The sequence below is a fragment of the Notothenia rossii genome (assembly GCF_949606895.1).
Source record: "Notothenia rossii genome assembly, chromosome: 6".
Taxonomy (NCBI): Eukaryota; Metazoa; Chordata; class Actinopteri; order Perciformes; family Nototheniidae; genus Notothenia; species Notothenia rossii.
In genome coordinates this window covers 17025370-17049650 of record NC_136909.1, presented here as the reverse complement: position 1 = coordinate 17049650, position 24281 = coordinate 17025370, and the positions used below count along the sequence as shown (strand labels likewise).

Here is a 24281-nt window from a genome sequence, read left to right as displayed (position 1 = left end):
AGCTAATTTACCCTTTCTGCAACTGTTCCAGTATTTTCTATTTCTTCCAGTCTGATTGCTACCACATTCAACGGTTGGGTTGCAGACATCCAGGGGCCAAGCAAAAATTCAATTTGTTTAAAGGGCAGAGGGGCACAAAGGCTTCTTGTAATTTGTCGTTACAAAGGTTGATTTGGCAACACGCTGGGGCATGGGCTGGTTAGCAAAACATTTAATGTTAACCCTCAAAAGTTTTGCAACATTTTTGATTTTAGAATGACACCAAATATAAATAAACATCAATAGCTGTCCTGCATTCTGTATTTGGGAAGTAAAATAGTTAAGGGTCCCATGTCATGCTTTTCCGGTTATTACCCGTCCCCTTGTGTGTTATGTCGTTTTTTTGCATGTAAACGGTCTGCAGAGTCACAAACCCTCAAAGTACACCCTGTAGCGAGTAAAACTCTAACACAGAACAGACGTGTCTATGCTGCCCCAGAACGCCTCGTTGGAGATTTTTCTTTTTCCATTTTTTTTCTTCCTGGTACCAAGTGACGTAAGGACGACCAAATGGACCAATCCGTGGAGCTCCTCACACGCACACATACCCACTCAGCCTTATATTTTCTCAGCCGCGAATCCGCGATACTCTGCAGAGTTTCGCCGGCACATTCAGCCTTATCTTTTCTCAGCCACAGCTGCGTGGATCTCCACTCACAGTTCGCCACACACTCACGTGTGTGTGCTCAGGCTGAGTTCAGGCTGAGTTTCGCCGTGTGGAGCTGTCCCGCAGACCCCACGCAGCAACCAGGAAACGACACCAGTAAGCCAGCTCACACTGTCAGCTCCTCGAGCCTCAAAGAGCGGAGCAGCGAGCCCCGCAACGTCCCGCCAACACGGCACCCAGACCCCACGCAGCATTCTCATCTGTTTGTCCATACTGGTGTCATTTTCTGGTTGCTAACAAACGCCATTGTAACACTTAAACACACATCAGAGCACAGTGGGCTCATAGGGAGGGGGGGAGGGGGCAGGAGCTCCAACAAGGTGGGTAGAACAAAGAGTGAATACACATAATATACAGGGATGCTGTATGAGAAAACAATGTGATTTTGGAACATTGAACAATGTAAATCTATTCTAGTATGAAATGGCCATGACATGGGACCTTTTAAGATTACGGTGTTTTAATGAGAAAAATAAATGAAAATTGTATTCATTTAATATTTACAAAGAAAGGGGCCTTAGATATTACATATGAAAACCATTTGTTGAGTTTAGTATTATAACTGGAAATCAATAGTTGGCATTTGTTATTCGGAATACTTATTCAGTCATTATTTGTACTTTCTATACCAGCATGTGAGTGCAACAATTGAAAAAGAAATCCACATGCAGTATAAGCATTTGGTGGCTTTAAATGCTGTGTATTAAAAGTCCATCTGGTTAACCATTTAACACATATCCACACTCCAAAATGTAAAATAATATACAGTTCATGTAAAAGGCCTTGATAGGTAATGAAATGTAGAGGAGGGCAATTCCAAAATCACATATTCTAGACAGTTAAGAAAGGCATAGAGGTGATCAAAGCCACATCTTCTGTTCATGTGAGGTCTGATCAGGTTCTGTATTACAAATCGTCTCCAGGCTTTGAAATGGTCATTTGAGGTTGCTCCTCATAACTGTCCTGCTTCCCAACCCAGTGGATGCCATAGCCATTCTCCTTGGGCGGGAGGCGTGGCGAATGCTGGCGCTCTAAAGTGGAGAATGTGGTGAACTGGACTCTCTTTCGCTTGCTGGTGGGCGAGTGGATGGACTCGCTGTGCATAGGTTTGCTCCTGAGGGAGCCCCCACAGCTGATGGGCGAGTCCGTAACAGAGGCTAGGCAACTGGGCCTTCTGGACATAGAGGCAGTCTTATCAGGCCCGATGTCTATAACGGTGGTTGTAGTCTGGGTTTCTTGCTGGACTGGACTGCCTGGCATGCTCATCACCAGCTCAGCGTCTGTGCCGAGCCATACCCAGTCATGCCTGTGCCCTGTGGGTTCCTGGCCGTGCGAGGGAGGCTGCTTGTGCCTGAACTTAACAACATAGGTGACACAATTAACCAGAAAGACCAAGATGGCCAGGCAAAAGACGCCCAACAGAGCGTACATGCCAATCTCCAAGTCTGTGAGCGGCCTACTGGCCAACATTTCTTCTCCACCTATTTCTACCTCTGATGTCTCCTGACCAGGTACCTCCACCTTGGTGGGAAAGTTATAGTTCACCAGGTTCCCAGGCGCCTTCACAGTGCTAGCAAAGCTGGTCATATCCTCCGCTATCATATTGTCTGACCCATACACCTTGCTGCCATCTGCCGGGCTGCTCACGATGCTGGTAGGAATGTCGGCGCTTCTTGAATTAGTTGTCTTTCCCACTCCTCCGAGGCTCCCACTGGTGATGAAAGTTCGTTCTGTAGTTTTGATGGTGGTTGTAATTTTCTGCATGACACTTTCCTCTCTATCTGAGGTGGGACTGCGCCGTGGAGGGTTTTGGAATGGTTTCCTTTGCTTCCTCACGCTTCCCACCTCTTCCCCATCATTCCCATAGTCATTGTCCTTGTTGCTAATAGTGCTGCTGTCCGTGCTACCAGTATTGCTGTCTATCCGCCGACTGTTCAATCGAAACTTGACCTTGAGGCTGCCGTTGCCCACGGCCACAGTGCTTTTGCGTTTGGACTTCTGGCAGGACTCACAGATGGACATCTCTACTCTAACCAGGACTCCCTCGCCCTCACCCTCGGCCACCACAGTCGGAGGCGTACCCTGCACTGACACCACCCCCTGATCTAGAGACGCCACCATGACTCTGTAGTAAGCAGGATCATAAATGTCAAGAGGGGTCTGGTTGCCATCACTGAACTGCAGCCAGACACTGACCAAAGCTTCCTAAGAGAACAGAAAAGAGGAGAAATTGTAATTGTGCTTCTAATCCTACTTTTCATCTTTTAGTCATTTATATGGATTCAGTAATTTACCTGTTTGGGGCTCTGTAGGACCTCCTGTGTCGTTGTGGTTGCCAGGATGGCCCTATTGCTTCCAGTACTGAGCTGCAAGGTCATGGAGAGGCCTGAAACCAGCTGGACGCCCAACTCTGTAATGGTCACTTTATCATCCACGACTTTGATCGTTTTCTTAGCCAGGATTGCATCAGATAGTGGAGAAAACACCTGTCATAGAAAATCAGATACTCTAAATCAGAGGTTGAAGAGTTAAGTATATCAGGTTCAACAAGTGCAAGTAAAGCAAATGAAACACTCGATCTGACCTGGGGTCTAGCTGCTTATTGCTATGACATTGGTTACAGGATTAGGATTTCAGGTCATTACCTGGATGGTGGTTGTCCCGAGGTCTCGTCCTGACAGCACCCTTCCAGACTGCAACCTTGCCACTCGAGGGTCCTCCACCTTCATGAAGTATCGAACCATCCTTGTGACGTCCACCTGCCAATCCGAGCCTAGGAAATAGGCTTTAGGATCCCGAGGGTCTGCCTGCTCTGCCACGAAGTGAGTTAGCACCCGCACCAGGGCATGCTGGTACTGAAGCATGCAGCCCTTCCCTTTCCTGTCGTCTTCTTCACTGTTCCAACCATTTCTGCAAAGCACACGTACAAGTCACACCTGTCACATGGTAAATGCTTTGACCTGCTAAACTCCAATCACTCAACCCTGTCTCTTTGCCTGATTGGATCAGATTGAGATAATGTTCATTATCTAATGGATTCAAAACCTTAAATCCTTAGAGAAATATGATGTGTATGGGTTAGGGGTGGCTATTATATATCCTATCTACAAAACCAAGTAAGATAATTATTTATGTTAAATAAATAGTTTGTTTGTGGGTCCCACCTTTTTGAAGTAAGTATCGGCACCCTCCAGCTTTTGATCTGGCTCAGTTCTTCGTCTGACACCTCGATCTGGAGGGGGAGTCGAGGCATCCACACATTCAGTTCAAGTTGAGCACTCAGGTAGCTGTAAGTAAAGTTCACCACCAACTTCACCTTGCCCTTTATCTCTTTGCCATTCATGAAAACATAGTCGCACCTGTCCGACACCTGGATAGGGGGAGATAATCCATCAGAACATGAATATATTGTCATTTTAATTTGGTGTAAGCACACTTGTGTAAACAATCTACATCACACTTTGTTGTCAATGAAGGAGATATGAGTGATCTAACCGATGACAAAAAATAATCAAATATTCTCATAAAAGTCACTACTTTAACAAATAGGCCATTCTTACAACAACAAATGGCCTTGGTGCAGTTTTGCACTGCATGAGTAGCCATAGTAATGTCAGCTGCCTGTTATAAACTACTGCGATGATCACCGGTCCGAAGCGCTATAGAGGCAGCATTGCAATTTTATGTAAATCAAAATATCATGTGGTGCAGTGCTGAACATCAGTCCTTCACAGCAATATACATTCATTAATTCATGTTTTCAAATGTGACCTTGGGAAGTTTGGGCGACTGCTCAAACCTCTCAGGGACATTGTCAGACACGAGTCAGGAGGTTTTCCTTGGTCCTCTCAACGGCCACTGCTTTAAACAAATTGGATAATCAACGCAACATTAAAATTCAGTCACAAACCCCCTAAACTGCACAAGGGAGTGAAAGAGGGGGGGGGAGGGAAACAGTGACTTTGACAGATAGCCTAAGGAGGAATTGCAATGACTCCTACTCTCATTTACGTGAACTCAACAATTTGTAAGAGAATGTGCTGTCACAGGGTCATGCTATTTTTGAGAACATCCTGTGTCCTCAGTGGGTCACAGCATCAGTCATCCTGCACCCATGACCAGAGCATTAGCTTTCGAATGACCACATCACTGTGTCATTCTTGCTGTTAGCTGAGATGCCTTGGACTCTTTCCTGAAAATAATCCAATGCTTGATTTATATCCAAACAGCAGACTTAGAGGTGGCTCTGGAGCCCTTGAATGGTTGTCATATGAAATGTCTAATGCAAGCATGGCAGAACAGACAAGGTCTGATATAGATCAGTGAACTCATGTGTATAATTCAGTGTAACCAGTCATCCAGAGAAGCATCCTTCTCTGAACATCCAAGAGCCATGTCCAAACAATATTCAGAAGCATCAGTTTAAAAGGAATGGCATTTTTATGTATACTCTTGCAAATCATTCTAGTCACAATCTGATTCTGCGGCCACGAATATCCTTCCGTCAAAATAGATGTTTGCTAAAAATTATGATATTACTTTCATCATTGGGTACAGTATTCAAGGCTACATGAATAAAGTATTTAATGCTGCACCGACACAACTGTGGGAGTAGTTTTCTTGTGTGAATAAAGCATGTAAATATCTTTAAAGAAAGATGTATTGTAAAGGGACAATCATTCGGGCTTGATAAGTTAGTCAAAAGAATAAGCCAAGCCATGAAAAGTCCTGATTGATCACTGCTTAGACAACTATGCTCAATATGTCTCTGATTAATATATTAAAGTCTCAATCCTTCAATACTGAAATGACAAAGAAAATGCCTATAAGCACATTTCAAATCTCTCCAACAATCATGCATATACCATCACAGCAGATAGGACTTTGTTTTGTTTTTGTTTTGTCACATGAGCGACACCTTATGGATACATCCGACCCCATCTATCACTTGCAGATTTGATACTCGGAGATCAGAAGAGAAAAGATATTGGAGTCAACATGTTAGACTAAGTAGATTAAAGAGAATATTTTTGAATGAAGCCGTGCTCTGGTCAGCAAATAAACTGAGAGACGGCTACGTTACAGGGTTGAACACAAATATTTATTCCACACCAGGCCTTTTGACCTCCCCATGTAATCCTACTTTTCTTATAACTGACACTAATCTGCACTAAAAAACATGTGCACTTACTGTATACACTGTACTACAAATCGTATTATACTATCAACCTACCCATCTGTTGTTTGCTAGACATGCTTTGGGCAGCAAATAAAAAAAGTGTAATAGATGGCTGGAGTACACAGTGTGCCTTTGTTTACTTGCCACTTTACCCTTGAGTAAGTACATTCACAGCCTCTGACCTCAGGGGCAGGAGACCTGACTTTCAATTTCATAAATAAACAAAGCGGGCTTTTGGCCTTCAGCCGTGCTCAGGTTTACAGGATAAAAGTAGCCAGTCATGGGAAGGGAGGAGAGGCAGACTGCGAGGTCATTTGTGAAAAGCGATTGAGCTCAGCGGTTGTTCATTGTCGAGGAGATTGATGGCAGATGCTGTCGGATCCCTGCTAATAGTTAGTTTTACTGTGTGCAAAAGACTCAGAGAGCAGATGTGACTTTGGTAGAACTTATTTGTCCGTCTGTCCTTCCCATCACAAATGAATCAGGCCTTGGCTTGATGAAGCTTTTTAAAACAGCCACTCTAAATTGCCCCCTGGCCTCGTAGATTCAACAAAATCTCACCTTGTTCCATTCATTGCTGCTAAACGCATTTTCGTTCTCGGGTAACCATTCCAAGTACTAATTTAATGTTTTCTAAATCAGTTGCGAATGTAAGGTTGAATGCAACAACAACAAAATAAGCTATTTCTAACCCTAACCTTTTCATTATAATTGTGTCCCCAAAATTGAAAAGCTTTAAAAATCCTTCTACCCTAAAATTATTTTACTGGGAATGTGTGAAACCAAAGACACTTTGCAATAAGGTGTTAGAAGATTATAAATGATGATGTGAAGGCTAGCAGGTTAACATACCTTCAGAACATCTTCATCAGTGGAGCTACAGTCTGTGTAGTCGGACACGTCAGTTATCACTCCGTCTTCTTCCACTGCCACCGTCCTCACAGGCATCACCACCTTCTTTCCAGTCAGAACAGCTGTGTTCAGGATCTCTGTGTCCTGCAGAGAGGCCAGGGAAATCAGCAAAAGTCATTACATTTTAGGGTACCACTTTACAATAAGACTACACTTATAAAGGATTCATAAAGGGTTTATAATTAGGTTATTAATTAGGTTGTAAAGACTTAATTAATCATTAAGAACCATTGATAAACCAGTTCTAACATAGTTTTCATACATCAACACAGGCTCACTATTTGGCAAGATGACTAAGCCTTATATTAGCTACCTAGCTTACTTCGTATTCTTCATCAGCCAGCATCTTTGGTATCTGTTGTTCACTGAGTTGATTCCCCCCCATCCATCTTGATGTTTCTTGGCATCTCTTTATGACCATTTATTTACGAGTTACTAAAATGTATAACTGCCAAAAGGGAGCCTTATTGTAAAGTGTAAAACACATTCCCATGTATTAATGAGTTACTACCATTTATAATAAGGCTTAGCAGTACAGATAAATGTGGGCTCACTATTTGGCAAGCAACCGGTCACAGTTGCCCTGTTTATCTCTTGTCTTATAAAAGCTTATTAATTACTTATAAAGTTTTCACAACCTAATTAATAAATGAATTGCAAACTATCCGTAAACCCTTTATAAGGGTAGTCTTATTAAAGTGATACCCATTTTGGTCTATTATTCTAGTTACATTGAAATAAGAAATTGCAACAAAAAAAACGTTTTTGTTTGCAATTGTTGGGCTCTTGGGTAAACTTTTCATGTAGTACCAAAAGGGTTTTGGGACAGTAGGACTGTGGACTGCTGTAGGAGGAAGGTAGAATAGACCGGAGTGATGAATTGTGACTAAGTGACTCATCAGTCCAGATAAGGTGAGAAGGCCGGTCTCCCTTTGGGACACTAGGGGAGGGGGAAGCAGATTTAAGGCCTGGTGATGGCCAGGTTTTCTGCAGAGGCATGTCCCACAGAGCGTTAACATATCTGCTTGAACACAATCAAATAACTTGACCCGCGGCGGTGAACTAAAAATAATCTCTACATCTACAGTACAGCCTGTTCTTTCACGCTCAATGTATTATGAAATAGGGCAGCGGTGGCAGGTAGAGCACAGTTTTCCACTAATCACAGGGTTGGATATTTGATCCATGGGTCCACTTGTCCTTGAGCAATACTCTGAGCCTATAGGTTGTTTAGGGTGGTAAAGCCGGCAATTTGAAGGGAATTGCTTCCATGTATGTGTATATGTGAAATGGTGATATGAATACCACTATTATAAATACTGTAGGAGAAGCATCCATCTGTCTCACTCTCTGTGTGTTTTTACTTGCATGTGCATGCATGCATGGGTGATCAAAGCATGAAAATGAAGCAGATGGGTATGTGTCGTCCTCTATAAAAACATATTGTTTTAAATGAAGTTGAAATAATTGAATATAGTGCATGTAAATTACTTTGAGAGTAGTGGAGCGCAGTTAAGTCAAGTGTCTGTGCATGATCAGTTGAATCAGATTTAAAGAGACACTTGGTTACTCGGTATGAAAATGAAGCAGATGGATATGTGTCCCTTGACTGTAAAACTGGCTTAAATGAAGCTGAAGTAACTGAACATATTTTTTTTTTAGCTGTCATACAATATATTTAAAAAAAACAGATCTGAAGGTTGTCAGTGAAGTTTTCACCATTATATAGAAGTATTGAGCAGCAGCACTATATGGAGTTCACAGAGCAAGGCTCGGAGTGATAAGTCAGCGCTAATGTCCCCTTGAGCCAGCCATCAAATCTCTTCGTGTTTGGCCCTCTGCCTGAGGCCAGCTTTTAATCCACGAGAAAGATGAACCATGTCAAATTCACGAATCAGGATACTGTAGCATATCCTCATAACGTCAAGCTCTATGGCACCATTATGATGGAAATGCAGAACTGTGAAATGTAAGTAACCCTTCTGCCCAAACGAGTGGCATATTGATTCGTAACTTTTAATTGCACATATTTCATCAAAAAAGTGTGGTTGAATTAAAACTAAGAAACTGAAAAAAAGAGTCAAACTGGCAAACAACGGCAGAAGAAGTTCCCAGGTGACACAAAAATTCAGATTCAATGTTGTAAGTGGCTTGAACTCCTGTATACTGTTCTGCCTTTAGTGGTGGAGATTATATCATCATGGATTAATTATAGAGGATGCATGATAAAGAGGCCCGCAGCACCAAAATAGAAGCACATGAAGCAGCTGTTAGGAGGAGAAGATGACCATATTGCATGCCAGAACAGAGCAGAACAACAAAGAGGAGAAACATCAGCTAGCTGACAGTCAGCTACTCAGGGTCACACTCGGCTCAGAATAGAACCCATTTACAAAACAATCCAAAGCATATCCAGTCTTTTGTGAACGCAAACAAGACTCAAGTGGATCACAGCAAAGTGCAATTTATGATATTATTTTGCACCAACACTCAAAGGAGGAAGTGTTGGCGTTATAGGAAACACTGCTGTCAGAAACATCGATTTTGTTTTGTTTGGTGTGTCATGGATGCTGTCAGCTAACTCACCATTACAAGAGGGGCCAGGCCAACAAAGTCTCTTTGAGTTGTATAGATCCTCATGGCTCCTTCAGTCTTGGCTACGTTTTTGGACGAGGATGTTAGTTCCAGCCTCCAGATGATCACCTGACTTTCAAGAGGACTGCTCAGCTCCTCCACCTCGAAATCCATCTGAAGCACCTCCAGCAGACTGCTCTCCAGCCTGAATGGGAAGCAGGATGAGTTAGACATACATGCATTCATCTAAAATTCCACAACAGCAAATGTGGTTTTCTAAACTGTGTAACAACTGTGTAAAGTTTATATAGAAACGCAAATCAGGAGAAGAAGACACTGTAAAATGGACTTTACGGCAGCTTTGCTATGCTATCATTCATTATAACTTGATGTAAAGAGTGCCATATTTGTGTTTCTACAACGTGTAAGAGAATGCACAATTCCACCAGAAAGAAGCTTTCCATCAAAGTCTCTGATAATTAATCTGATTATTTCACCATTGGGGTGCGCAATTACCTAGTCACACAATAAATTCCTGTAGAGATAATGATATTACATTTCGTAAAGGTGCAGTGGTTTTTACGGCAGTGTATCCTGCACTGTGGCTCATTGCTCTCAGCACAAGACGAGTCATTGCAGTAGCTGAATGGACACATTATTTGCCAGTATGAGCAGAGCCAAACGTCCTCACAGAATAACTTAAACCACTAAAGATAAATGAATATGATGTGCTGCCATTGCTGCTGTGACATATTGATCCATCCCTGGGATCTATGTCATCCCCTGTGCATGGATCCAGTCATTACTAAGTGGTCCTATCAGATTGCAATTTTTACATATTCAGGAAACAGTTGGTGCTGTTGAAAGTTAAGTATAAAGTAACCAGATGAAGATTTGGACTGGATTCTTGGAGATATCAAACTCAAAGTTAATAATAATGTTATGAATTTAGTCCTGTAGGAAGAAAGTGAAAAGAGTTGTGTAGCAGGATGGGATCACACTAGCGGCGACAACGCCTTATCTTTGTTTTAGGGCTTTGAATCTGGAGGCAATTCCACAAACTGAACCAAAAAAAGAGTAGAGTTGAATCTCTCTGTGCTGCTAGACCTACCCTTGAATTGCGGGTACTGTTAAATGTGAACTGAATATAAGTTGTTCCGAGGAAAGTGGCTTCCTGCATACACAACAAAGCAAAAGCCTTTATAACTTATAATGGCCTTTCAGTGATGGCAGCCAGAACAGAGTGTCCTAGCCATGGATTCAATTTTCTCCTATGGTCCAAGTTAGTATGCTGTGTTTTATTTCTTGGCACTGAATTGAACTATAGAAAAGATATATTGGTGGACAAAAATGCAATAAGAATGCACATACCCACATGGACATTATCAGAACCACTGCATCTGGGTGTACAGTACATTTTATAAATGTCTGTGCCAGGGCTGTTCAGACAAATAGTAAGTCATGTTCACTGCATGAAAATGACCTCTGAAGGGCTGCATCCCAGCCGTGTTTCTGCATTGAAGCAACAAAAATTGGATAGACTACAAATCATATTTTGTTAATCCTCTATTATGTTCCAAACTCAAAAACAAAGCACACAATAGTCCTCTCTATACTGCCCTCTCACTCAGTGCACCATATATCTGCCCCCATCAAGGGCAACACGAGATTAAGTGTAATTGAATAATCTTAGCATATTGATTCCAGACCTGAGATTAAAAGATAATTATTGTATTCTGGTCAAGAATCAAAACAAGATATACTTAATTTGAATGAGCACACATATATCCCCTTAAGTATGTATTAACACAGATATCTGTAGGAAATTCTATTTATGCCTCAATCATTCTTGTGAAGCTTGCCGGGGGATAATGCTTTAACTTGTTTACGACTGGCAGCCTGTCTGTGAGTAGCAGCGCTTTAATATTAAGATCCAAAGCAAGCTGCTGGGACAGTGGATTTAAGCTTTAATGTACATATACCGTAAATACTTTAAGTATTCACTAAAGCCAGGAAGACAAAAGGTCAGAGAAATCCCCACAGTGGTGTGACATTGGACATGTGTTTCTGTTTGTGTCATGACATTTTAGGGGGGATTAGTGTAAATGACTAAGTGAAAGAATATGTTAAATACTTTATGTTGCGATAAAGCCGCTTTCACACCAAGTACTTTGCCATACTTAGTGCCAGCACTTATGGCGCATTTCCACTGCAGCGGGTAGCCCAGTTTAAGCGTCCTTAATCGTCTTCAAGCGGCCAGGCCAGTTTTTGGTGACCTTTCCATATAGCGTAGCACCGGCTAGCAGGTACTTTTTCCCTCTTTTTCCGGCCCCATAAAATCGTCTTTCTATCAGTCCAGGGCCAGGGCTGAACTAGTGACGTCAACACTCTCGACTGCTGATTGGTCAGAGAGAATTGTCATAAGATCGCGCGCGAGATGATCCCTAGCGTTACATATATATCTAGAAGCAAGCTTGCATCAATTTTATACACAGCATTTTTGTAAACGGAGGAGCTACAAAAATGGCAACGTCAAAGAAAAGCACACCGTGGTCGACCGAGGAGGTGACGACGTTCCTACATCTCATTGGCCAAAAAAAAGCCGATCGTCCCGCCTACACTGCGTTGCTACCCCAGGTCCTAAACTGTAATGGAAATGCGCCACGGCCTCGGACGGCCAGCGAGGCAGCCCGAGGCCTGAGCGAGGACGCTTAGGGACGCTTAAACGGGGCTACCCCGCTGCAGTGGAAATTTGCCATTAGTGCCCCGGCACTTAGTACCCAGGGTTTCTGCTAGGATTTTTTCTCGCCGGTCAAATGTCCGAACAGAATTTATTTTACCAGACAAATTTGAAACCTACCGGTCATGTTTCAATAATAATAATAAGAATTGTGTAGCAGAGTTTCTGTTAGCAGGTAATTACCGGACTAGGACTGGATATGCTGATGTTTAAAACTCAGTTCATGGGAGTCATTTTTATATTGCTTCAGTTTAAAATCGTAACAGATCGAAAAATTCAGATTCATTTTTCAATAAATGATTCAACAAACAACATCATTATTACATTCAAAGAAACTACTTGTAGTAGATGAAGTATATTATTCAAAAGTTTACATTAACTTTGGATAATAACACGGGAGAAACAGATCCTCTCTTTTCCCCTCACCCTCCCTCCCTCCCTCTCCTGACAGCCAGTTCCTCATGCAGCGTGCTAAACAGTGGGCGGGGCTCCAGGTGATTATGGAGCAGCTGATCTGATCTCTCTCTCGCGTCCGGTTATACTTCACTCGCGTTTATGTCCATATCGATCAGATCCATCTTTCCTGATCGGCCTTTATAGAGAGCACAGATCAAACTATTAGGAGTGAATATCGGCCGATAATGATTGGTGTCCAATCGACCGGAGCATCGGACATTTTGACCGGCAGGTTTTGAATTTACCGGTTTTTATTCAATTTTACCAGCTAAAAAACGGTAATTACCGGCTAACGGAAACCCTGACCCAGGGCACTAAGTACCAATCGCGTTCACACCGGAGTAAAGGGAAGATTACGCAAATGAGCCGTTGACGTCACTTCGTCTTCTTCTGCTTTGGGTTTACTGGCAGGCCGCAAACAACTTCACGGCGCATACTGCCACCCGAAGTCCCTGGCCGGAAGTCCCCGGAGTTGGGGACTGGCTTCAGTAGAAGCTGCTGGGACTCCCAGCAGCTTCTACTGAAGCCTTCTGAGTAAATCGCCAGAACGCCGACACCTCCTCATCACTCCACCGCTCCCATTTTGTTTTTCGTGTTGCCATAAGTTATTCTCTCTCCGTTTGGTGCGCGGGGCTAATGTTAATAATGCTAATGCCAGCAAATACAATAGCCGCGTTCACACCGCGTACTTTGCAGTACCCCATGGGGCACTGAGTACAGATCGCGTTCACCCCGGAGTACTTCCCTGAGGGAAGATTACACAAATGAAGCCGCTGACGTCACTTCGTCTTCTTCTGCTTTGGGTTTACTGGCAGGCCGCAAACAACTTCACAGCGTATACTGCCGCCCGAAGTCCCCGGCCAATCAGAACTGGGGCACTTTTCCCCCCCCAGGAGAGTACCACCTCTCTAGCAGGCACTAAACATGGGGCTAAAAATGCCCTGAACCAAGTGAACTTTTTGGTGTGAACGCAACGGGCACTGGCACTAACGGAACTAAAGGGGAAAAGTACGGGTGAAAGTACTCCGGTGTGAACGCGGCTATTGGCGGCTTCAAAAAACTTTTCAGAGTTTTACGGGGCGTGGTTTGCAATTCGCCCAGCCAATAGAAATTGGTACTTTTTTGGTACCACCTCTCTAGCAGGCACTAAAAATAGGGGTGAAAGTTCCCGGCACTAAGTACACTTTTTGGTGTGAACGTGACATAAGGGGCACTAACGAAACTAAACGGGAAAAGTATGGGAAAAAGTAAAGTACTCCGGTGTGAACGCGCCTATTGGCATAATCCACACTAATGGGGAAACAAACTTAATAATGAGGTCAAGCCAATAATAAGAGGCAGACATAAGGTAACTGTTCTTTCTCTGAAGCAAGCATTGTTGTATGACCTCTAACAAAGTCCCTCTACCCATTCTGAAGAAAATTCACTGAGGAGTGATATTATCTGTCTAATTGTATTAGTTTTTGTTTCATCCTGTGAAGGTATGCTGCATACATTTGCTCTTTTTCAGCTATGCCACAGCATTCACACACAGATTAGAGCTTAAATTGTACACGCATGTCTCTACAGGCAGAAATAATCTTACTGTTTGGGTTTAATCTCACTGGGAGCACTGGCTCATGTCAAAGGGGGGATTTGTTTTTTTTTCGGTGTCCTTTGTGTATGATGTGACTATTAATTATCCCTTGGGTTCAACTTGGTTTGGCCAAGCCACTATATAGGTTCCTTGGTTTTTCATTGTAGCAGGTCATTTTTTTTTTTTTAACGTTTATATTTTATTAAACATTTTCAAAAGACAAAAACACACGGACAAGGACATGGCTCACACACATCACAAGTAGGACAGGACATAACATGAAGGGTGGGAGGTAGGGGGATTACAGTGTATTACATTTGATGTATGCATACTGTATGGCGTTGTATTTATAAATGATTTGCTTCATAATATAGGTACACATTGTTTAATAGGTAAATAAATAGATAAATAGTCAAATAAATAAATACATATACAGTATATATACAAGACCTCATGAAAGACAACACACGAAGTGAGGATACCCGGCCCGGAGGAAGCCCGGGGTCCCCTTCTGGAGCCAGGCCCAGAAGGAGGACTCGTCGGCGAGCGTCTGGTGGCCGGGCTTGCCACGGAGCCCGGCCGGGCACAGCCCGAAAAGGCGACGTGGGCAACACCTCCGCTTCTCCGTCCCGCGGGCCCACCACCTACGGGAAACGGCGATGGGGTCGGGTGCGCTGCCAGAAGGGTGGCAGTGAAGGCAGAGGGTCTTGACGGACCAGACCCGGGCGACAGAAGCTGGCTTTGGGGACGTGGAACGTCACCTCTCTGGGGGGGAAGGAGTCGGAGCTTGTGCGGGAGGTGGAGCGTTACCAGTTGGATCTGGTTGGGCTCACCTCTACGCACAGCGTCGGCTCTGGAACCTTACTTCTGGATAGGGGTTGGACTCTATTCTTCTCCGGACTTGCTCAAGGTGTGAGGCGCCGGGCGGGTGTGGGGATACTCACAAGTCCCCGGTTGGGTGCTTCGTTGTTGGAGTCTACCCCAGTGGACGAGAGGGTTACCTCCCTACGCCTGCGGGTTATGGGGGGGAAAACTGACTGTTGTGTGTGCTTATGCACCAAACAGCATTTCAGAGTATACGGCCTTCTTGGAGACCCTGGAAAGAGTCCTGTATGGGGCTCCTGAAGGGGACTCTTTAATCTTGCTGGGAGACTTCAACGCACATGTGGGCAATGATGGAGACACTTGGAGGGGAGTGATTGGGAGGAACGGCCCCCCTGATCTGAACCGGAGTGGTGGTTTGTTACTGGACTTCTGTGCTAGTCATGGATTGGCCATAACAAACACCATGTTCGAACATAAGGATGCTCATAAGTGTACGTGGTACCAGAGCACCCTAGGCAGAAGGTCCATGATCGATTTTGTTATCGTATCATCAGACCTGAGGCCGTATGTTTTGGACACTCGGGTAAAGAGAGGGGCGGAGTTGTCAACTGATCACCATCTGGTGGTGAGTTGGGTCGAGTGGCGGGGGAAGCCTCTGGATAGACCTGGTAAGCCCAAACGTGTAGTTTGGGTGAACTGGGAACGTCTGGAGGAGGCCCAAGTTCAGGAGGCCTTCAACTCACACCTCCGGCGGAGCTTTTCGGGCATTCCTGTGGAGGTTGGGGACATTGAACCAGAGTGGTCGGTGTTCAAAGCCTCTATTGCCGAAGCCGCGGCGGGGAGCTGTGGTCTCAAGGTCCTAGGTGCCTCAAGGGGCGGTAACCCTCGAACCTCCTGGTGGACACCAGTGGTCAGGGAAGCCGTCCGACTGAAGAAGGAGGCCTTCAGGGATTTGTTATCCCGGGGGACTCCCGAGGTAGTTGCAAGGTACCGACAGGCCCGAAGGGCAGCAGCCTCAGCCGTGGCCGAGGCAAAGCAGCGGGTGTGGGAGAAGTTCGGAGAAGACATGGAAAAGGACTTTCGGGCGGCACCAAAGTTGTTCTGGAAAACTGTCCGACACCTCAAGAGGGGGAAGCAGGGAACCATCCAAGCTGTGTACAGTAAGGATGGGACGTTGTTGACCTCAACTGATGGAGTGTTAGGGCGTTGGAAGGAGCACTTTGAGGAACTCCTGAACCCGACAACTCCGCCCTCTATGTTAGAGGCAGAGCTGGAGTATGACGGGGGATCGACACCAATCTCCCGGGGGGAGGTCACTGAGGTCATCAAACAACTTCACAGTGGCAAAGCCCCGGGGGTGGATGAGATCCGCCCAGAAATGCTGAAGGCTCTGGGTGTTGAGGGACTGTCATGGTTGACACGTCTCATCAACGTTGCGTGGAAGTCGGAAACAGTACCAAAGGAGTGGCAGACCGGGGTGGTGGTCCCCCTTTTTAAAAAGGGGGATCAGAGGGTGTGTGCCAATTACAGAGGCATCACACTACTCAGCCTCCCCGGGAAAGTTTACTCTAAGGTACTCGAAAGGAGGGTCAGGCCGATTGTCGAACCTCAGATTGAGGAGGAACAATGCGGATTCCGTCCTGGTCGTGGAACGACGGATCAGCTTTTTACTCTCGCAAGGATCCTGGAGGGGGCCTGGGAGTACGCTTATCCGGTCTACATGTGTTTTGTAGACTTGGAGAAGGCGTATGACCGGGTTCCCAGGGAGTCACTGTGGGAGGTGCTGCGGGAGTATGGGGTGAGGGGGTCTCTACTCAGGGCCATCCAATCTCTGTACTCCCAAAGCGAGAGCTGTGTCCGGGTCCTCGGCAGTAAGTCGGACCCATTTCAGGTGAGGGTTGGCCTCCGCCAGGGCTGCGCTTTGTCACCAATCCTGTTTGTAATATACATGGATCGGATTTCGAGGCGTAGTTGTGGGGGAGGGGGTCTGCAGTTTGGTGGACTAAGGATTGCACCACTGCTTTTTGCAGATGATGTGGTTCTGATGGCTTCATCGGTCTGCGACCTTCAGCACTCACTGGATCGGTTCGCAACCGAGTGTGAAGCGGCTGGGATGAAGATCAGCACCTCCAAATCTGAGGCCAGGGTTCTCAGCAGGAAACCGATGGACTGTCCACTCCAAGTAGGGAATGAGTCTTTACCCCAAGTGAAGGAGTTCAAGTATCTCGGGGTCTTGTTCTCGAGTGAGGGAACAATGGAGCGTGAGATGGGTCGGAGAATCGGAGCAGCAGGAGCGGTACTGCAGTCTCTTTACCGCACCGTTGTGACGAAAAGGGAGCTGAGCCAGAAGGCAAAGCTCTCTGTCTACCGCGCCATTTTCGTTCCTACCCTCACCTATGGTCATGGAGGATGGGTCGTGACCGAAAGAACGAGATCGCGGGTACAAGCGGCCGAGATGGGTTTTCTCTGCAGGGTGGCTGGTGTCTCCCTTAGGGATAAGGTGAGAAGTTCGGTCATCCGGGAGGGACTCGGAGTTGAACCGCTCCTCCTTCGTGTCGAAAGGAGCCAGTTGAGGTGGTTCGGGCACCTAGTTAGGATGCCACCTGGGCGCCTCCCTAGGGAGGTGTTCCAGGCACGTCCAGCTGGGAAGAGACCAAGGGGTAGACCTAGAACCAGATGGAGGGATTATATCTCTTCTCTGGCCTGGGAGCGCCTTGGGATCCCCCAGTCAGAGCTGGTTGATGTGGCCAGGGAAAAGAAAGTTTGGGGCTCTCTGCTGGAACTGCTACCTCCGCGACCCGACCACGGATAAGCGAGAGAAGATGGATGGATGGATGGTATATATACAGTGGGGCAAAAAAGTATTTAGTCAGCCACCAATTGTGTAAGTTCTCCCACTTAAAAAGATGAGAGAGGCCTGTAATTGTCATCCTAGGTATACCTCAACTATGAGAGACAAAATGAGGAAAAAAAATCTAGAAAATCACATTGTCTGATTTTTAAATAATTTATTTGCAAATTATGGTGGAAAATAAGTATCTGGTCACCTACAAACAAACAAGATTTCTGGCTCTCACAGACCTGTAACTTCTTCTTTAAGAGCCTCTTCTGTCCTCCACTTGTTAACTGTATTAATGGCACCTGTTTGAACTCGTTATCAGTATAAAAGACACCTGTCCACAACCTCAAACAGTCACACTCCAAACTCCACTATGGCCAAGACCAAAGAGCTTTCAAAGGACACCAGAAACAAAATTGTAGACCTGCACCAGGCTGGGAAGACTGAGGCCCCGGCCACACGAGGACGAAAACGGTCTTTTGCGTTTCTGTTTAGTGTCATATAGACCGTTCGGCCACACGAGGACGACCGAATATGACAGTAAACAACTGCGGAAACGATAACGGGTCCCAAGGTGGATAGAACGGCATACGCAACGCTCTGGGGGGTCCAACGGCTCCGTGTGTACGCCTATACGATCATTTTCTGATAATGATGAGGCAATAGCCCCACCTCTCCCCACCTCTGCTGCTCACCCCCGCGTCAAAGTAAACTGCACACTGAATTCAGATTATTTATCTTTCTCTCGATATGGACATTAACGCGAGTGAAGTCTAATCTGACAGGACGGAGACAAGCAGCTCTGCTCACCTGCAGCTCCTCCCGCTGTGATGCAGCGGTGAACGGAGCAAAACACACACTTCAAGTCAGATCATCACCCTTAGCTATTTTAATTGCCTCTCAAACTACCTAAACTAGTTATAAATATGTTTATTTTTACTGTCGGCCGGGTCACTCATTACTGGATCAGCTGCTGCTTGAGACAGACACTGACGCTGTCCGAAGAGAGGGAGGAAAAAGAGAGGCTCCATGTAGCCTATTATATTATTATATTATATAGAGTTGTTATTCATTTATTTTAAAGCTCAATAAATAACAAAGAAGACCTTTGACCGGCACTTTTATAATTTTGTCCGGAAGATTTAAACTTTAATACACGTTGACTGGCGAAAAACTCTGCCCGGTTCCCTCGGCCCCCACCGCGGAGAATAAACAGAAGGGCAACCATGCTTCTTCGCTGCTTTTTTGGAGGATGTTACAGCGCCACGTACAGGCTCCTGCATATGTACTGCAGCTTCTCCAGTGGTTGGAGCTAAACGGAGCTGTCTCGCGTGGACAGACCATGGGACAGACACTATCCGGTGAACATTGCGTGTGGACGGAAGCTATTTAGCGATTGTGTTTGCGTTAATCCTATGCGTTTAGCCGTATGCGTCCTCGTGTGGCCGGGGCCCGAATCTGCAATAGGTAAGCAAGAAATCAACTGTGGAAGCAATTATTAGAAAATGGAAGACATACAAGACCACTGATAATCTCCCTCGACCTGGGGCTCCACGCAAGATCTCACCCCGTGGGGTCAAAATTATCACAAGAACGGTGAGCAAAAATCCCAGAACAACACGGGGACCTAGTCAATGACCTGCAGAGAGCTGGGACCAAAGTAACAAAGGCTACCATCAGTAACACACTACGCCGCCAGGGACTCAAATCCTGCAGTGCCAGACGTGTCCCCCTGCTTAAGCTAGTACATGTCCAGGCCCGTCTGAAGTTTGCTAGAGAGCATTTAGATGATCCAGAAGAGGATTGGGAGAATGTCATATGGGCAGATGAAACCAAAATATAACTTTTTGGTAAAAACTCAACTAGACGTGTTTGGAGGAGAAAGAATGCTGAGTTGCATCCAAAGAACACCATACCTACTGTGAAACATGGGGGTGGAAACATCATGCTTTGGGGAGCATGGGAGGAAAGAATGAATGGGGCCATGTATCGTGAGATTTTGAGTGACAACCTCCTTCCATCAGCAAGGGCATTGAAGATGAAACGTGGCTGGGTCCTTCAGCATGACAATGATCCCAAACACACTGCCCGGCAACGAAGGAGTAGCTCCGTAAGAAGCATTTCAAGGTCCTGGAGTGGCCTAGCCAGTCTCCAGATCTCAACCCCACAGAAAATCTTTGGAGGGAGTTGAAAGTCCGTGTTGCCCAGCGACAGTTCCAAAACATCACTGCTCTAGAGGAGATCTGCATGGAGGAATGGGCCAAAATACCAGCAACAGTGTGTGAAAACTAGGAATGCACCGAATATTCGGCCGCCGAAAATTATCGGCCGAAAATGGTTAAAAAGGCCCTTTCGGCTTTCGGCCGAAATATCACCGAATGTCAGGGAACAGGGTTACGTTGGTAAGCTAACGTGTTGTTGTGATGACGTAATCAAAACGCGGCGACAAGCACGGCGCGCGACCATGCTCGCGGCTGGCTCACAGCCAACATGTCTGGCGCTTGGAGATATTCAAAAATATCAGAGAAAGAGGCGCGGATTGCGATTTGTAAATTTCATGTACATTCATGTGGATTTATCCAGTTTGCACATTTGTATGCATTATAGGTGCATTTGTTGTTGTTGAAGGCCTGGCTGTTACAGTCTTTATTTACACTATTTTGTTGTAGGCCTACTGGCCTAGATGTTTATGCAGTTTTAAAGCATATTGGCTTTGTTCTGAATGCACTTTGTTGTAGTTATCCAACAGAGAAAAGAAAATGCACTTGACTTGGAATTAATTTACTGTATGCATTCAAAAGTGCTGAATAAATGTTTTATGGACCCATAATAGTGATTATTATTTAAGTTAAGTTTTGCCATAATCATGTATTTCTTCCATAATCAGGAAGCTGAACAACATTGGTAAAAAATGTATACATTATATATATATATATTTCTATTAATCATTTTCGGCATTCGGTTTTCGGCCAACTGTTTCCTATTTTCGGTATGGGTTTCGGCCAAGAATTTCCCATTCGGTGTACCCCTATTGAAAACCTTGTGAAGACTTACAGAAAACGTTTGACCTCTGTAATTTACAACAAAGGGTATATAACAAGTATTGAGATGAACTTTTGTTATTGACCAAATACTTATTTTTCACCATAATTTGCACATAAATTCTTTAAAAATCAGATTCTTTCAAATGTGATTTTCTGGATTTATTTTTTCTTCTCATTTTGTCTCTCATAGTTGAGGTATACCTAGGATGAAAATTACAGACCTCTCACATCTTTTTAAGTGGGAGAACTTGCACAATTGGTGGCTGACTAAATACTTTTTTGCCCCACTGTATATGCACTAGGGGTTTCACCAACTAGTCGACTAGTCGACTACCTTTACCACTAGTCGGCGCTGTAGGCCCTAGTCGACTAGTCGTTTGCCTCTGTTCAGTGCTGACGCCGGTCCGTTGCTCACTGGTGCTAGCATTACTGCTAGTGCTAGCTGTCAGTAGCGGGTGTTTCATCTTCAGATGGTTGCGCATAGCAGATGCATTTGTATTGTACTTCAGTACAGCTGTACACAACTGACACTTCACTGTGGAGTTGGTTACATCTTCGTTGAAGTACTGCCATACATAAGAATGTCGGACGTGTTTTGTAGCATTTTGCAGCACCTCGTTTACCTCCATTTTTTTCACGACTAGTTGACTAGGGCCTACAGCGCCGACTAGTGGTAAAGGTAGTCGATTAGTTGGTGAAACCCCTAGTACATATACATACACACATCTCTTCCTTTTATGATTAATTCACCTATTTCCCATTTAATTTCACTTCTTTCATTATTATTACCAGTATTTTTCAGTGTCTTCATAGCTCATTTCTCTTTATTTCTCTTTATTTATTAATATATATTTTTATATGTATTGTTGGCAGCCGAGATGGTTTGAGTCCAGGAAAGCCCTTATCTTATCCCAAAGCCTGTTGTCTGGCTTAACCAAATATAACTGGGAGAAAGCAGCTTCTTCCATACTTAAGATGTTTAGGAAGTCCTCCAGCCGTCTATTTAAATTGAAGCAGTTGGGCTTTCTGACTTGCAGGTCAGTTTTGTTGAGTTAACACCTGTTATGTTTCTTTGAGGTATTTTCTGTTGACCTCTTTTATAGGCCTAGTTATTGAATGATTTTTTCTGTGGACTTTTGGGTAAATAAAAACCCTAGTTTATTTAAACCACTCCTGTGTCCTGTTGCCTTACTGCTTGGTCCCTGACAATTGGGACCATACAGGGGTATGACGAAAAATGATTAAATGCAATATACAAAAACAACATAAATAGTATTCTCCTGCACAAAGAAAGCTGGATTGTCAGTTCACTAAATGACTTATTGGCCAAGCTAGCAGCCTGGCAGTTTCTCTGTTGGTCCACAATTTAAATCCTGACTGAAATATTTAAGTTTTTATGCATGGTCCCACGAAGAGGATTTTGATGGTGCACCGACTTTTCACTGAGGTTGAGGTTGATTCGTTCTTTTGAGAGAAAAGTCTACACAACTATTACTGTAGATGGATTGCCATGCAATTTGGTGAAAACACTTGTTTCCTTTAGGATAAATTATAATCACTTTGGTTATCCCTAAAAGAGGACAAATGATGCCATGATTACGTGCTTTATTGTTGTGCCTGTGCTGCAGCACCTCTTTTCACCCTCTGTCTGAAACCAGAGCCCAGTCTGCTCTGATTGGTTAACTGGCCGGCTCTGTTGTGATCGGTCAACTGCTTAGAGATGTCCTGTCCCTTATAATATCTCTTACAATGTGTTGGAGCACTAGCCGTGAGAAGCACGAGTTACATAGTGATGTCATTATGTTACCAAAGTACACGAAAGAAGTCCAATGGAGGAGGCGTTTCAGGCAGGGGGTGTGAGGGAACTTTGTGATTAGCCTTTGCATACCATTTACATTCAAAAAAACAATTTAACACTCCACAGGAAAGGCAAAACCCCAATAAGCATAGGGCCCCTTCAAATTTGTACCTAGCAACTTCTTTAGGTTTAGATTTGAATTCAACCAGTACTTTGGTATCTAACCAAATAACAAAATCATGTTTGGTGTTCATAAGCAGTTATCATGCTTTACTCTTAGAGCAGGGGTATGCAACCTTTTTGACCAAAAGACACATTTTGCCCCCTTTTCCAACAATATTTTTTGTCTGGAGCCGCAAAATATATTTGATAGCTTGATAGCTTATAAAGTTGTACATATTGTTATAACTACAGTTTTTTTGTGTTTATTATTTATTATATTATATAAAACTGTTAACCTCTAATAATAATATAATAATAATACACAGGCCTACTTTAAAATAAATTAAACACAGCACTTGGGAGTCCTCTGCACATTTGAATAAAATAAATAAAATTTAAATATACCCACTTTGAAATAAATAAAACATATAGGTGCACCCTAAAAAGAGTTAACTGATTGAATTATGACTGTAGATTGTCAGCTGTCTTCCGCGTCCGTTTTTTTTCCTCTGCTGCAGCACCTTTGATAACTCCTCTCAACATATCAAACATACCGGGGCACAGCATCGTTTGCTGTGAAAGCATATAACTCTGTCCACGCAGAATTAAACCCTCTGATATTTCATTTGATTTATCCATAGTTCGCTCATCGAGCCGGAGGTCAGGTTATTCGCCTGAAAGAAAAGGCGCTGGTGCGGGACCGCAGCAGGATATGACGCATATTTTTAGTTGACCTAATTCAAATCGTTTTGATTTTATTTATGTGTCACAGTATCACAATATAAGATACACATATATACAACCTACATAATATAAATATATACATAATACAAGATACGAAACATTTTCAACCATGCAACATTTTTTAAATAGTCCTACAAATACTTTTATTTTATTTCCTTCTGATTTTTGTCAAAGCTCAAGGGAGCCAGAGCAGAGGTCTTAATCAGTGTGACTCAGTCATCAATTACATGGTCACAAGCAAAATTGCCTGCGTGATGTATCTGCTAAACAACCGTTAACATTGTCGTTGTAAGCAAGTTGCCATGCTGATGCTAGCTTTTAGCACAAAGTATCCTTACTCCTGTGTCATACTGTAGCTCTGCTGCACAGAGCCACTAACATGGCTGAAGATTAGACTTAGTCTTTAAACGTTATTCTATGTAATATGAGAGAACTGCAAGAGAGGTTAACCTTAAGCTTCGGTTGTGGCGAGACAGAGTAGGATTGAAGGGACATTAGATAAATATGTGTTCCTATTCCCTTTTAAACAAAAAGAGTCCTGTAATCTCAGGAGGCATTGGATTATGTGATAACTCTTTAACGGCCTCAGCTAACCTCACTGTACAATGAAATGCACTTAGCTGAAAATGAAAGGACATCTGAGATAAGCCACTTGTTCACGCAAGGCTGTAGTGTCCTTTAATGAGGTAACAGGGCAAGAAGTTAAGTACTTCCTAGAAGGCCCAA

General features: G+C 44.1%; 1 protein-coding gene across 1 annotated transcript in view; it reads right to left on the bottom strand.

The window, feature by feature from the left end:
* Nucleotides 1-1169: 1169 nt before the first annotated feature.
* The window catches only part of LOC307042959 (transmembrane protein 132D), a 37954-nt gene continuing 14842 nt past the window's right edge, over nt 1170-24281 (bottom strand). The window contains exons 4-9 of the mRNA XM_079687116.1: nt 9384-9576; nt 6738-6881; nt 3871-4076; nt 3352-3616; nt 3001-3192; nt 1170-2911 (exon numbers count right to left, since the gene is read on the bottom strand). Of these exons, the coding sequence (XP_079543242.1) occupies nt 1613-2911; nt 3001-3192; nt 3352-3616; nt 3871-4076; nt 6738-6881; nt 9384-9576 (2299 nt within the window). The 3' untranslated portion in view covers nt 1170-1612. The remainder of the gene's footprint in view (nt 2912-3000; nt 3193-3351; nt 3617-3870; nt 4077-6737; nt 6882-9383; nt 9577-24281) is intronic.